We start from the raw sequence: 13,626 nt of genomic DNA, 5'->3' as shown, positions 1-13,626 counted from the left end.
GTCGATAAAATGTAATAATTCAAGTTCAAAGGAAGCTGTGAATAACAGAATATCAACACACCTTTATCTATGGGAGAGTCTGTAAGAACCTTCTCTGATTTGTCTGACTCTGTGACAATCTTCCAGTTTTTACTGGTTTCTGGCCTGAAAAGTTTAAAAATGAACACAGTTCAAAAAACCAGTTGAAAAGAGCCAGTGGTAGTAGACCATGAGTCAGTACAATGACAAAGCACAGGGAACACAAACAGGCTAAAATCCAAAGGCAAACCTTTGAAGAGGCGGGGGTTTTATTCTGGGCTTTTCTGTAGCTGACGTGGGCGCTTTAATCTGGGGTTTAGCGGCCGGTGTGCTGTCAGGTTCTTTATTCAGTTCAGCTGTGGTCTTCTGAATGAAGTCATTATAAGACTGTGAAACAGAGAGAGACATATTAGGGCAAAATACGAGCAACACACATTCCAGTCGCAGTAAAATGTTTCATAATAAAGGAGTACATGTGTGCAGAAACAGCCATAAGTGACACATATTACGCACAAGTGCAAAAAAATGACACTGCTGATGGTTACACAGAAAATGTATCCAAGGGTAGACATGGTCATAACTGATTTAAAAATTGAAATCAGCTGCTAAGTGTTTTGTTGTGTTGGTAGATAAAACACATTTTAGGTGAACTGAGGTGCTGACCTCCAGCTGTTTCAGCAGGCTGGCTTCCTGAGCCTTCAGTCGCTCCTTGTGTCGCCTTTTCTGTTCTTTCTTAAGCTGGCAGGCGACCAACTTTCGTTTGCGCAGCTCCTCCTTGAGGGCTCGAATCCGGCTCTCAATGTCACTCTGGTCTGATGTTGACTCTTTAAGTTTGCAAACAGATTACCACTCAAATTCTGTATGTCTATTCACATTCAGTAGTCCAAATAAAAGATGTCATAACCATCCATCTTAAAGAATTAGAAACAGCACTTCGTGAAAAAACAAAGCTCCAAAATGAAGATTAACACATTGGTAAAATTAGTGGAAAATACTACACTGTGTTCTTTCTCACTCTTTGAACACAGATTAAGCAGGCTGAATGTCAGATGCATACACTCACAACGCTTTGCATAAACCACGGCATCGGATTTTGCAAGCCCTGTGTTCTTTTCTAAAATGACACAGAGATCTCCCGTGGCCAGCCAGTCAGTTCACTCACCGGACGGTGCGGATGAAGGGGCGTCTGTAACACGGGGGTCAGTGGTCCTGGACACGGAACGCAACTGGCTCTTGCTGCCTGCGCTAGTGCCGGCCCTGCTGCTGTCTGGGTGTCTGGAAGTGCTGAGACTGGCTTTACCTGAGGGAGACTGCTCGTAAACAGGAAGAGGAGAGGAGTCGAAAGGAGAGGTCAGGACACATGCTCAAATTCACAACAGCTGCAACCCAAGAACAGAGCTGCAGCTGGTCTTACAATCTGTCACACTCTCGCTTCCTCAAACACACACACAGACCGGTGACATAACATCGGTTATATCTGGCCTACCTGTCCTGACCGTCAATTGAACGAACAAATCAAATATTAGCAGTGCAGCATTTTTTTCTAGTGCTGACTTTGCAACCTGTACAGTCTAAGTAAATAACTTACTCAACAGCAGCAAGATTATACATTCCTGTCCTGATCAATGCATCTGACCAATCACCCACCAGTTAACATTTAAACTAATCAGAAACCACTGAAACTCAAAAACCCATGAGCTGTCAGAGAGGAAGTGTAACTGTAGGTATTCACTGCGGGGTAAAGCAGGAGAGAGAATCCAGTTTGCATTCAGCAAACTGGATTGGGGGGGGGTGGTGCTCTGGCAAACTTGTTAGACAGCCTGTTAACCAATTAGAAATAGTTCTTCTTCCAATAACAATTTGTCCTGATACTTCCTGTTGGTTTACATAGCCAAAAAGCATTAGTAACCATGACGTTGCCAAAAGAGAGTCACAGTCTGCATGTAGATAACCACAGTTCATTCTGCTGCAATGAAAATGTGAAGAAACTCCAACTCTAAATGGAGCTCTTCCAAAACATTTAGTGTCCTGCGGTCCTTACTCGCTTGTTCTCGGAGGAAGACTCAAACTCCTGAGAGTAGGCCGTGTCTGATGGAGGACTACTGGTCTTATGCGTGGAGAGGACCTCAGAGACTGGCCGGTCGGTAGAAGGGCTGGCCAGCTGCTCTTGTGCGGAGAGTTCAGTGTGTACGCTGGACACGGATGGCGCTGGAGAATAGTCATCCTCACTTCCCACCTCTGTGTGCACAAACAAAGTCTCATGGTTAGAAAGGCAGAGTTTATAAGCTAATTTATACAGTGTTTGTTAACTCCAAATGACAACATTTCAAAATTTTTCCAAGACAGAACTTGTGAACTTAATGTGTTTGGACAAGTTATATAATACATATAAATGTACAATATATACATATGTCATTATGAATAGTTGAAGTGCAACGCGTTGCCACTGTTTTGAACACCATTATTGCAGCTAGATTCTACTGTCTAAAATATTGCAGTCTAGCACTGTGAACAATGCAAATTAAAATAATGTGAGGATTAGATGATCTCTATGACCCTTCCGAAAACTAGTTAATTATTGTTTTTTCTAAAGTGTTCAGAGGCTTGGGAAAGACTGCTGAAATATTGCTTTACTTTTGCATGATGTCAATGAATGCTGGAACCTTGATAAAGCAGCTCGGATATTACACAGCTAAAATGACACATTACAAAAAGAACAAGTTTGGTCAAATTAGTTGTAACCGCATGAGAAAAAGTCAAGGTACAACTTTCGGAAAGCCATGAATCTTGAAGAATTCACTTTCCCTTTAAAGTTATCTCACACGCTGATGTCTTACAGACCTGACATTTTGAGGTGAACTTTCAACGCCGAGGCGTAAAGTTAAGCAAAAATTTGATACAGCTGCCTCAAATAACACTTGAACAATGCTACCCCCCCCGTGATACACGGTGGCTCTCTTGATAACGACTGAGAGGTGGACTTTGCCTCACCTCTGTCTGTTGGGCCTCCTGGACTGCCGTTGGCCTTTGGACTGGTGCTGGCGGAGGGGCTGTCCCTTCGCTGCTGTGTGCTGTGGGCCTCGTCTTTCTCCCACGCGGCAAGGGCCTGCTTCTCCATGCGACGTACCTCGACTTCCTCAGCGTCCAGCCTGTGCCTCCACTCCAGCAGTTCCTCCGCATGCCTGCGCCGCTGCATCAGCTGCTGCTCGCGCTTAGTCAGGAACCTGTCGCCGCGACAACCGCAGCCATGGCGAGAGACAGAGGTCAGAGAAAGAGAGACGAGAGGAGGAGGAGGAGGAGGAGGAGGAGGAGGGGGTGGAAGCATGAGGACGAAAAAAAAAAAAAAGAGTAGGACAACCACCGTGAGGAAAAAAGTGAGATGAGCCAGAGAGACATCAAACAAACAAAAAGGCAAGGTTGACCCATCATCCAGCAGAAACACCAATCGACCCAGCCCAACCCAGCCTGACCCGAAATAACCCGACTGCTGGATCGAAACCCTCTTCAGCAAACTACAAACACACACACACGCACGCGCACACACACACACACACACACACACACACAGACGCGCGCGCACACACACACGCACACACAGTTAAATAAAACCATGCTTGGTTCCATTTTGACTCCATTGTGGGCAAGCAGTCCCAGCTGTTCCCAAGCAGCAAAGTGAAGTTTGATCACAATGGAGAAACCAGCACAGGAACTGATTATGCCCTTATCAGAACATTCATGCATCTGATTTATCCACAAGTATAAAAAAAACCAAACAAACAAACAGATCTTTAAACACAAGCACTTCCACCCAGGGTTAAAATGATACATTATTTCTTTGTCTCTATGGGTACAGCTTTGAAATGAGATCCACTGAGCAAGCACATAAGCAGACACAATTAAACCGATGATTTAAAAAACCGTATAAGGTTTCTACAGGTTCCACTCAGGCCCCATGATAAAGCATTCTGCAAATAAACAGCAACAACAGGCTTCTTATAAGACAATCGCTTTTTGCTTTTTTCTCACAGGAAAAAAAGGGGTTATTACACAGCCTAGCCTGAGCACTAGCAGTGTTTTTCAAAGAGTCTGAAGATCATTAAATGCATGTTAGAGAAAGGGGAAAAAAAAGGGCAACTTTATTTAAAAGCAATTGTCTCGCCTTGTGGGCAAGTCTGCTTTATAACTATCCTTGAATTGTATTATGTCCAATGGCTATATATACTCATTATCTCATCACAAGCAACAGTTATTTAATAAAGGGCCTCAGTTAAGATTTACCGAGGCCATTGTCCAGATGGAGGGGGCCTAACTACACTTAATCTCTGACATACAATGCATCACTCTACTGAGGCCTGTCTGCTGTCTGCATGCATGCTGGAGGACTCTGTTTCACCATCTTCATGCTATTCTAATGATAAAGCTTTTATATGTTTCTCTATACGAATTTGAATAACAGACGTTTCTTAAAAATGGTTAAATAAATAAATAAAATAAAGCAATAAAAAAAAAAAAAAACTGCACATAGCAAGTTCAAGAGGATCTCAGAACAAGACCTCATAGAGATGAGGCAGGTAATTAAAAGGACTCATTCAAAGCAGATTACAAGATGAACCCGCCCCTGTTCAAATGAGGAATTTTCCAGAATTTCCATTCACTTGAGGCTCTGGTTTCAACGCTAACTCATCTGAGGCTTTCAGGGGGGACACAAACTCGATTTATGACTTAATTTATGCCTCTTCCAGCCAAACAAAGGGGGGGGAGAAGGTGTCACCAATGTTTATGGTCTGGAACATCGCGTACAAAAATATGCGTAATACTTTGTGATTTGTCAGGCAGTCGGTTAGCTTGCCATTAGAGTCATCTCATTTGAACAGGGCGGTACTGTTTCCCTTTGATCCTTCAATTATCTTTTCCGTTTTTGTTTCCCCCCCCTGGCGTCCCCGGCTGGACCCCACCGGCTTGCCCCCCATTAACCCATTGCCCCTGTGGCGGTGGATGAACACAAGCATGCTCCATGGGAAAAAGAGGGTGCGGGGGGGGGGGGGGGGGGGTGACGGACACATTGGCACTGTACCTGACCAACTGGTTGTAGATAAACAACTGGAATTTGGGATGGAGGTTTGGGAGACAGACACTGAGAGAGGCCCAGTGGTGGGCGGTAAAGACAGAGAAGAAGTAGTGGACAGGAGAGCAGTGTCTACAAAAGAAAGCAAGGGAGAGGGAGATAAACAGGCATAAATACAACAGCACGGCATGGAAAATGAGATCAAATGTAAACCAGGCAAGATAGAGGAAAAGATGAGAGAGAGAGAGATACAGAAAAATGAACAGACAGACAAAGAGAGAGAGAGAGGGAGAGAGAGAATGAATAAGCATGTGTTTTATTGCATTAACAGCCACATTGACTATAGTCCTACTCACGACATATGAAATGGGATTCGCACCAGCTAAGAACTACCTAAGAACTTTGGCGCATGCTAAATACTAGGGGTAATTCAAGGCCTTTACTTGAGACGGTTTGAGACAAACTAGCCAGGATGTGTCTTCAGCTGATTTAGGTCGGGGCATATTAAACGGGTCTGTCCAAAAGCTCTCCATTTCACTAGAACATGCACTGGACACGCTTGTCTTCTGACCTTCGCTGCGGTACAAAATGGTAGTCAGGAATGCGGATCCCCTCACTCTGTTTCCATATGAAGGCATGTGTGGCTGATATCCTCTAATCCTTTTTGGTTAAAAGAGGGTATTCCCACATTTTTGCACTTCAGCGATTTCACTCGTTTTCCTTAACTAAAAGTAATTTTGCAGAACTACTATTTTTTTTTCATTATAAAGGCTACATACATAATAGCTGTACTAACGTTCACAGTAAGAGTGATTCAGACCAGATTATGTTTTTTTTTTTTTTTTCCAGAGTTACAACATGGGATAAAACATATTCATCAGCTCTCACTGTGCTCCACTAACAAGTCCCCCCATGTCAAAATGGATTCGTTAATAGGCAAAGTCAAACAAAAGGAGAAAATAGATTATTATTGGAATATTCGGCAAGCAGACAGAAGGCTCGTGTAAGCCGCTGGTGAATAGTATTGCACAATCATATTAGTGACATGATTAGTCGAATCAGACAACCATGAAATCCCTCATTATGAATTTCTGAGTTTGGTTCAGTGTTAGGTCACGTTATGGTAGCATCTCCAAAAGAAAAAAAAAAGTAAAGCTACTTAGCACACTGGGCAAAAAGGGACTTTTGGGATTTTTTTTTTTTTTGGATGGCATTGTCAGTGTAGCCACAAGCTGCAAATCCTATTGCTGAGAACAACTGCTGTTTTGTTAAGAGAGGGAGTTGAGGATAAATGTTACTCCCAAACAGAAAAGGGTGAGTAAAACTTAGCCATGAGACTGAGTTAGCATACTAGATCAAGTTTCCTCACCATGCTGCTGAAGCACCTGAATGGTGCTGGATTTCTTGACAGATCTAACTTATGTTTCCAACGTTGCATGCCTTGCAGAACGAGCAGTGAGTTGACGTGTGTGACAATAATATGGAGTATTTTTTTTATAAATTTCCTCTTTTCTCCTCTGCATTTTAAAAATATATTTTCCTGGAGAAGGATTTTCAACATAGAGCATGCTTATGTTCAAACCATATTTTCATACATGGTCACATCCAAAACACGAGACACACATGATCACATCACAGATCAAAACCTGCAGAAACATCGACAGCTGAATTGGACTGAATTACGGTCAGAGATTTAGAGAAAAATGGTTAGTAATATGAGTTTTTTTAATCACCAAAAATACATCAAATTTGTATATTAAGTACACTTTTGTCTGATGTCTCTCTGCGATTTAAAAGCAACTGACACACAAGACATCAAAACAGAAGTGTGGTTAATACACTGAAACTTAAAAAACGGTTTTTCTGTATTCAAACGGAAATATGCCAGAAACGTTATGGCTGATGAACACACAGCTGGAATTGGCAGTAAAGCATTCGGTGAGTTCAGAAACAGCAAAGGCTGACGAACAGGGCATCAGTGGGAATGCAGGAAAGAATAAAGACCAATGTTTTATTAAAAGGTTTACTTTTCATCCATGTGAGAGCGCATCTTCTTCAGTTTCTGCATGATGCTGCTCGTCTCGCTCCCCGACACCGACACAGGGGAGGGGCTTCGCGTTTCGGCGTCTGTTACTATGACGCTAGGCGCGGCTGTCTCCTCCAAAGCATCAGAGACCGACGACTCCTGAGGGTGCACGTTATAAATGTTATCATTTGGAAAAGACAACAGACAACAAAACCACCTCATACAAAAAGAATATTTGAATCAATCGCAAAATACTTAATGATATAAGTGCATGTGGCTAATGAAAGACTAATAAAAGATACAGGAGATCTTAACTAGTGGACAGTATTCTGAATGGCTGGACTGACCTGGTTGGCCTCTCCAGCACACTTAAGGCGTTCTTTGATTTTGAGGGTAGTGCTCCGCATCCTTTCTATCTCCTCCTGTTGTTTGAGGAGCAGCTGCCTCTCCTTCCGTGCTGCTCTGTTGGCCTCCTGGAGACGCTTAATCTCAGCCTGAAAGCATCAGAGAGAGAGAGAGAGGGAGAGATCAGATAAGCCAGACGAGACATACAAACAAACACACAAATAAACATCATGGAGGAAGTTCAAATGACCTGCTCCTGCTGCAGTTTCAGTATTAAACCTCTCTGCTTCTTTCTGATGGGAGGCATCTTGTCGTCTTCACCTTTGTCTCTGAGGCGTCTGGAGGTTGGAAAACCAAATGAAAACACTATTAATACGACAGTCCTCCGTAGGATACCAAGTTCATAATCCTATCTCCATTACTGTAGGGTCACTCAACTTATCTTGTATTTCTCTCCATTAAAAATCATGCTGTATGTATGTATCTACTATAAATCAAAGGCCCAACCGGGATCAGGTATTGGAAATGAACAAAGTCTTTAAACATTGTGATGCACGCTTTGAATTATTATTTTACAAATGTCTGTAAGTGTCCTTGATACGAGATAAAACACAAAACTAAAACTGGCATGTCCTAGTGAGAAAGTGAAGTTGAGGTGGGGAGACTGGGACAGTGACATATGTCAAAATAAAGAGATGTATTGCTTGCGGTATGCGGCCGTGCCTTTTCTGATGTTCCAACCAGGCCAGTTCGGCTTTGGTCTTCTCCTTCAGGGCCCTCTGACGCAGACGCAGCAGGGAGCTCTGGTGCTGGGCACGCACCTCCTCCTCTTTCATGTACTGACGCACCATCTCCATGGTGAACTTAGAGAAGCTGTCCTGCCCGCTGGAGAAAGCCATGCTACCGTCCTGCCAGATGTGGAATTTGGACGCGCGTAAGTATGTGTGTTTGTGTTGTGGAGATAAAGGGGCACATAAGATGACGGTGAGTCACCCACGCACAGATAGATACAAAGTTCTTATCCTGCATCTAAGCCCACACTAGAGTAAACAGTGACCATGGAAAAACACACGATGGTAAATAAATGGTTGCCAGCCAGCCTACATACTCCATTGCCTCGTTAACTCCACGACAGCTAGCTTTGGCTGTGGCGCTCATGGGAAGTGCGGTCCACAGGTCAGTGAGGCTCTTGTAAAATGGAACAGCTGAAATGTGTGGTATGCAGCAGGCAGGGGTCCAGATCGGCTTAGTGTGTAACAGCTAGGTGTGAGAATTCTCCAGGGCCTTGGCTACCCTGACTGTGGTCTTTTACTTTCCATACTGCACTCAGGCAAATATTAAGTTCCTCCAAAAGCCCCAAAGTCATGAACTGACCATTATATTTAATGACATGCCTTGCACAAATGGCAATATTTTATCAGAAGGGTTCAAGGGCATTAAATGAGGGACAGAGTGTGCAAATGGGTTGTGAACTTGGGAAATCTTACTCGTTTGGGCTCTGTTAAAGTGGGAGACCAGTTCACCTTTGAGTGGTCGTGAGGAGAGGGTCTTTCTCGACCGCGGTCGTCGTCCGGCTCTCCACGCGGGCTGTGCCTCTTCTCCATCGTCCCTCTGCGGTGGGCCTCTGAGGGAAGCAGTGAGCGGAACGACTGCTCCTCAATCTCGTCCTCCGTCATGGACTCGTCAAACTTCAGCGAGTACTCGGAGGCTACTGAGGTGCTGTCTCCTGATAAGGGGAGACAGAGCGAGAACTTTCTGGAAATGTTCCAGGAACAACATGTTCCACCCATATGTCTTGCTGTTACATGTTTATGAGCTAATCTTTCATTATGTGTGTCTTTTTTGAGGGGCTTACCCTTTTCATCGACCAAGGAAGGGGCACTATCAGTGCGGATGGACTCGTCTGCTGCGGTGTGGACCTCTTCTTCCACTGAACAGCTGACAGCGGCTTTTCTGCTCCCTGTACTCCTGTCTCTGTGATCAGATGACCCCGCCGAAGCACTGTTACTGCTGCCACCGCCGCTGAGGTCAGAGAGTATTTAAACATAAACACATCCACTATACCAGGAAAAGCTTACAGAGATCGACATCGTATAACCTCACAGAACCAAGGTTACAGCGCCACGGATCAAACTACAAGAAGTTGCTGGTAAAACGGGAAAGAAAAAAAGCCTAACTTTTGTTGAGCCTAAACATAAAAAAAAAAAACCCTCAGGATTAAAAGTGTCTTGTTACCTGATTGTGGGTCTCCTGGATGGTATGGATCCTGAGAGACTGTCTAGGGGTGTGGCTGGACCATCTGATCTGGTTCTTCCCGGAGATGCCGCACTCTTAGAGCTGCCGGGAGTGAGAATTGTTATTTAACGCTAAGATATGTGAAAAGCGCTGACTAATGTGAAATGGACTCTCTGGTTTATTTCCATGTAAAGGAAAAACACACGTTTAGTTTATTTTTGTTTTGCAGCTATGCTGATGCAGTAAAGAAAAATTAAGGCGTTCTCATGAAACATGAGTTTTAATGCACATTACAAACAAAAATGCGGTCTAAATCTCACAAACATGATCTCTCCTCTGTAGCAGGTATGTTTTGATAGTTAAAGAGGAGAAGCAATGTATTTTAACAGCGGTGAGAATGGTGCTTCTCTACCTGTCTGTATCTGTGTGTGAATGGAGCTGTTTTACAAAGCCGTGCTGTTCTTGGCCCTGGTTCTCGTAAAGAGCGTTGGTGGCGGGAGGCGCTGGGACGGTTAGAGCCCCTGCGATCTGAGAGCGGGCCAGTTCCGTCATCTGGAGGAGAGAGAGAAAAAAAAACAAAAACACGACCAGTCAGCAAATCTACTGACTAAACCCCACAGCTGGCCTCGGTGAGAAACCGACTTCGAAATGAAAGTAGCGGTCGTTCTGGGAGAAGAATCTCATTTTAAAAAACGCTCCTGCGATATCAGTTCGCCGTGTTAAATATTTACAATGTTAAATAAATATGAAATAAAACCGTAACGCTTGTGGTGGGGTTATTAATTGCTGGGGTTTGAGTGGAAAGCGAAAGGGAAGTGGGTGGGTGACCTCTCTGATGTGGCGGGCGGCGTCGGCGGTGTTGCGTGCTGCCTCAGCCTGCTGGCTGATCATTTTACTGGCTGTCTCGTGCAGGCCTCCCAAAGCCGCGTGCTGGGCCTGCACCATGCTCTCCTGCAGCTCTGCGTGAGCCTGGAAAAGGCAAACACACACACACACAGGTTATTCATAGCTGCACAAGGTTCAAGATGGCAATACTGAAAATGTACTCTTTGTCTGCTCAGTCTGAAAAAAAAAATGAAAAAGGATCAAATCATGTGATCTATATAAACAAAAACCATAAAGACATATGGATAATACATTCACAAAGCACTGAAAAGCTCTTAAATGTTTTTTTTTTTGTGTACGTGCGTGCTCTGCATACCCGTGCAGCTCTCTGTCTCGTCTCCTCTAGTTGCCGTTTGGTCTCCAAGGCCTCCTGCTCCGCCTTCATCTTCAGCATGTAAAGGTCACGCTCGTGCCTCTGCTGCTGTGCCTGAAGGGCCAGAGGTCAAATATGAATGTCAAGCTCACTTCCGTTGACTGTAGAAACAGAAAAGTTTACTATCTAAAGTCTGCATAAAGTTTCTCATCTGAAATTCAATTAACAACTGGACTAAGCTAAACTAATGTAGCAAAGTGTGTTTGGGCATTTGGGCATAAACGCTCTCATATAAAAAGTACTTCAAAAGGTCCAACAGGCTTGTAAGTCAAAAAACCTTCTACTGAAAAAAAAGAAGAAAAAAAACAACTTTGGCTCTTCACAGTCGGCATTAAGAAACTCTGTTTTACTTGTTTATTTGTTTGTTTAATATTAACAGCGTTGAAAGCTCGCCTTCACCTTCAGTATCTGAGCGAGGGATACACTCTCCTGCTGAGCGAGACACACGCCGCGTACACGCTCTGCATCGCTCAGCTGTCTGACAGACTCCTCCACTGCGTCCAGATAGCTGAACTCAGCAGAGAAACGCTGGTGGAGCGCCGCTGGGTTGAACTGCAGCTCGCCCGAGGCTGAAAGAGAGGCGTCATAGTCCGAACATCACTTAACTTCACATGGGACCACACACACAGTATGAAATGGACCGGCCACATATCCCTTACTGACCGTCTACCTCCGTGACCAGTCATAAACAGACAAACAGAACTATGACAGCATGGCCATTGTGATGCATAATACACACTAATGTGTGAACAATAATTACACAGCACGATGAGATTGTGTGAATGAAAGCCAGCTTCTTCTCATTCACATTGTATTTATCGATGACGTTGTTTCTGTGTATACCTGGAGGGTGAGGCTCCGCTCCACTGGGTGGAGCAAATGTTTTTCCTCTGACTGTGGACGAGGAGGACGAGGAGGATCTGGGTTGGGTAGCGTGCGGGGAGCCTGAGCCTTTACTAACTGCTCCTGGAGGAGAGCCGCTGCCTGGTGACACCCTCGGGGACGCAGAGCCGATTGGAGAAGCGGACGGGGTACCAACGGGGCTTCTGGGGGACCTCTTACTCTCAGATCCCAAACTAATTAAACAGGGTGAGAAGAGACCACAAAGAAACACAATTTATTATTTTCCACTTTACCAATGAGCTTCACTTATGTAAAGGCCGGAGGGGGGGGGCAGCTGTTTAATGACTACGAGGCCCTAAAATCATGTGCTTATTAACATGCTCTTCTGCATGAGTAAGTTATATTCGGTCACAATTTGATTAAAATCAACTTCAAAAACTTCAACCAATGAAAAAAAAAAAAATCTGTGGAAAATCTTAAGACATATCAGTCAGTTGAATCTAGGTCTCAAACAGCTTTCAGGGCAGAAATATCCCAAAACTAGAACAAGGAAGATTCTGTGTTGCTTGGAATGAGGAAGGAAAGGCCTCAAAGATGATTGACAAGATAGCCCTAAATCCAGGGAAGGTATTTAAAAATGAATGAATAAATAAATAAATAAATGCCGCCCAGAAAAAAGTTACCATAAAGTCCTATTTTACTAAATACCAAAAAACTGCAGCTGCATACGCTTGTTGGCAGTCGCTCGGTAATGACTAACCGCAGTTCACCGGCAGTGTTTGGAAATGGAGCCCTGAATGGCAGTATTCTCACAGTGAACGCACGGTAAGGTATGGAGGGAATCTGCCATGTCGGTTTCAACGAATGCCACTGGGAGGCTCAAATGACACGGTTTAAAAAAAAAAAAAAAGGTCTCCCTGGCAACACGCCTGACTTGCAGTGGAGATATCTGACCACCGCACGGCACAAACAAAAGGGCCAGTGTGTGTGCGACTGGCCTCCTTCTCCACCTCCTCATGCTGCTGCTGCTCCTGCTGCTGCTCCTGACCCAGCGGTACTCCGCACCTAAACATTTCAGCCTCGGGCAGATCCACAAGTGGCTTCCTGTTTTCACTGGAAGCGTTCTCAAGTGCTTCGATGACGATTTTACTAATTAACGTTTAGGCAAGAGCAATTACCTCCTTCACAATACAAGCACCTTCATGAATGAGAAATTCAGATTGCTGCTGAGTGGTTATTAAGGTGCGAGTTTGCCAAACATAAAAATTTTTATTAAAATCACTGACTGTGTGGAGGGAAAAGTCATAGGAAAGTCCTAGGAAAAAAATTCTGAAAAACCACCACTGGAGTGGCTGTGAAGTGCAAAGGCAAATACAGTTCTCAGACAAATTAACTGTAACGACAAGGCCGCTTAAAACTTCAACTACAAGACCTGAAGTTCATTGTCCTTTAGAACCTAGTTAAGAAACCATTGGCTAAATTATTATTAGTTATTAATGTTCCAAAACAGGGAACAGGAATAAAAGCTATTTGACTCGTTACTAAAAAAAGCTACACACAGAGGGAGCCATTGACAGTTCATGGGGGGTGGGGACAGGGGGGATGGATTTAAATACTTCGAGAGTTGAGTTTCTTACCTGTGAATAGATGGGACTGAGGCGCCCCCTAGTGTGCTATCCGTGTCTGTTCCTCTAACAGAGCTGCGGGCAGAGCCCCTCTCAGAGCCTCCTCTCCTGGAACCGTTAGACATGAGATCCGAGGCCAGAGACGACACGCTCCTTAATCCCTCCACCAGGGGGCGCTCCACAACCTTTTCGGAAGCTGCGGGGCGGACAG

The 13,626-nt window shown here is 44.3% G+C and overlaps 1 protein-coding gene across 1 annotated transcript in view; it reads right to left on the bottom strand.

The window, feature by feature from the left end:
* The window catches only part of cep350 (centrosomal protein 350), a 33,051-nt gene that overhangs the window by 4,603 nt on the left and 14,822 nt on the right, over positions 1-13,626 (bottom strand). Inside the window, exons 15-34 of the mRNA XM_030783797.1 lie at positions 13,428-13,611; positions 11,791-12,023; positions 11,347-11,516; positions 10,891-11,001; positions 10,518-10,658; positions 10,102-10,241; positions 9,690-9,791; positions 9,310-9,476; positions 8,978-9,180; positions 8,178-8,362; positions 7,705-7,792; positions 7,457-7,603; positions 7,111-7,268; positions 5,093-5,215; positions 3,010-3,242; positions 2,060-2,256; positions 1,181-1,328; positions 682-842; positions 269-405; positions 62-144 (exon numbers count right to left, since the gene is read on the bottom strand). Coding sequence (XP_030639657.1) covers positions 62-144; positions 269-405; positions 682-842; positions 1,181-1,328; positions 2,060-2,256; positions 3,010-3,242; positions 5,093-5,215; positions 7,111-7,268; positions 7,457-7,603; positions 7,705-7,792; positions 8,178-8,362; positions 8,978-9,180; positions 9,310-9,476; positions 9,690-9,791; positions 10,102-10,241; positions 10,518-10,658; positions 10,891-11,001; positions 11,347-11,516; positions 11,791-12,023; positions 13,428-13,611 — 3,111 coding nt within the window. The remainder of the gene's footprint in view (positions 1-61; positions 145-268; positions 406-681; positions 843-1,180; positions 1,329-2,059; positions 2,257-3,009; positions 3,243-5,092; positions 5,216-7,110; positions 7,269-7,456; positions 7,604-7,704; positions 7,793-8,177; positions 8,363-8,977; positions 9,181-9,309; positions 9,477-9,689; positions 9,792-10,101; positions 10,242-10,517; positions 10,659-10,890; positions 11,002-11,346; positions 11,517-11,790; positions 12,024-13,427; positions 13,612-13,626) is intronic.

The sequence above is a fragment of the Chanos chanos genome, chromosome 9 (assembly GCF_902362185.1).
Source record: "Chanos chanos chromosome 9, fChaCha1.1, whole genome shotgun sequence".
Lineage (NCBI taxonomy): Eukaryota > Metazoa > Chordata > Actinopteri > Gonorynchiformes > Chanidae > Chanos > Chanos chanos.
Note: the sequence above shows the minus strand (reverse complement) of the source record. Positions and strands in the feature narration are given on the sequence as shown.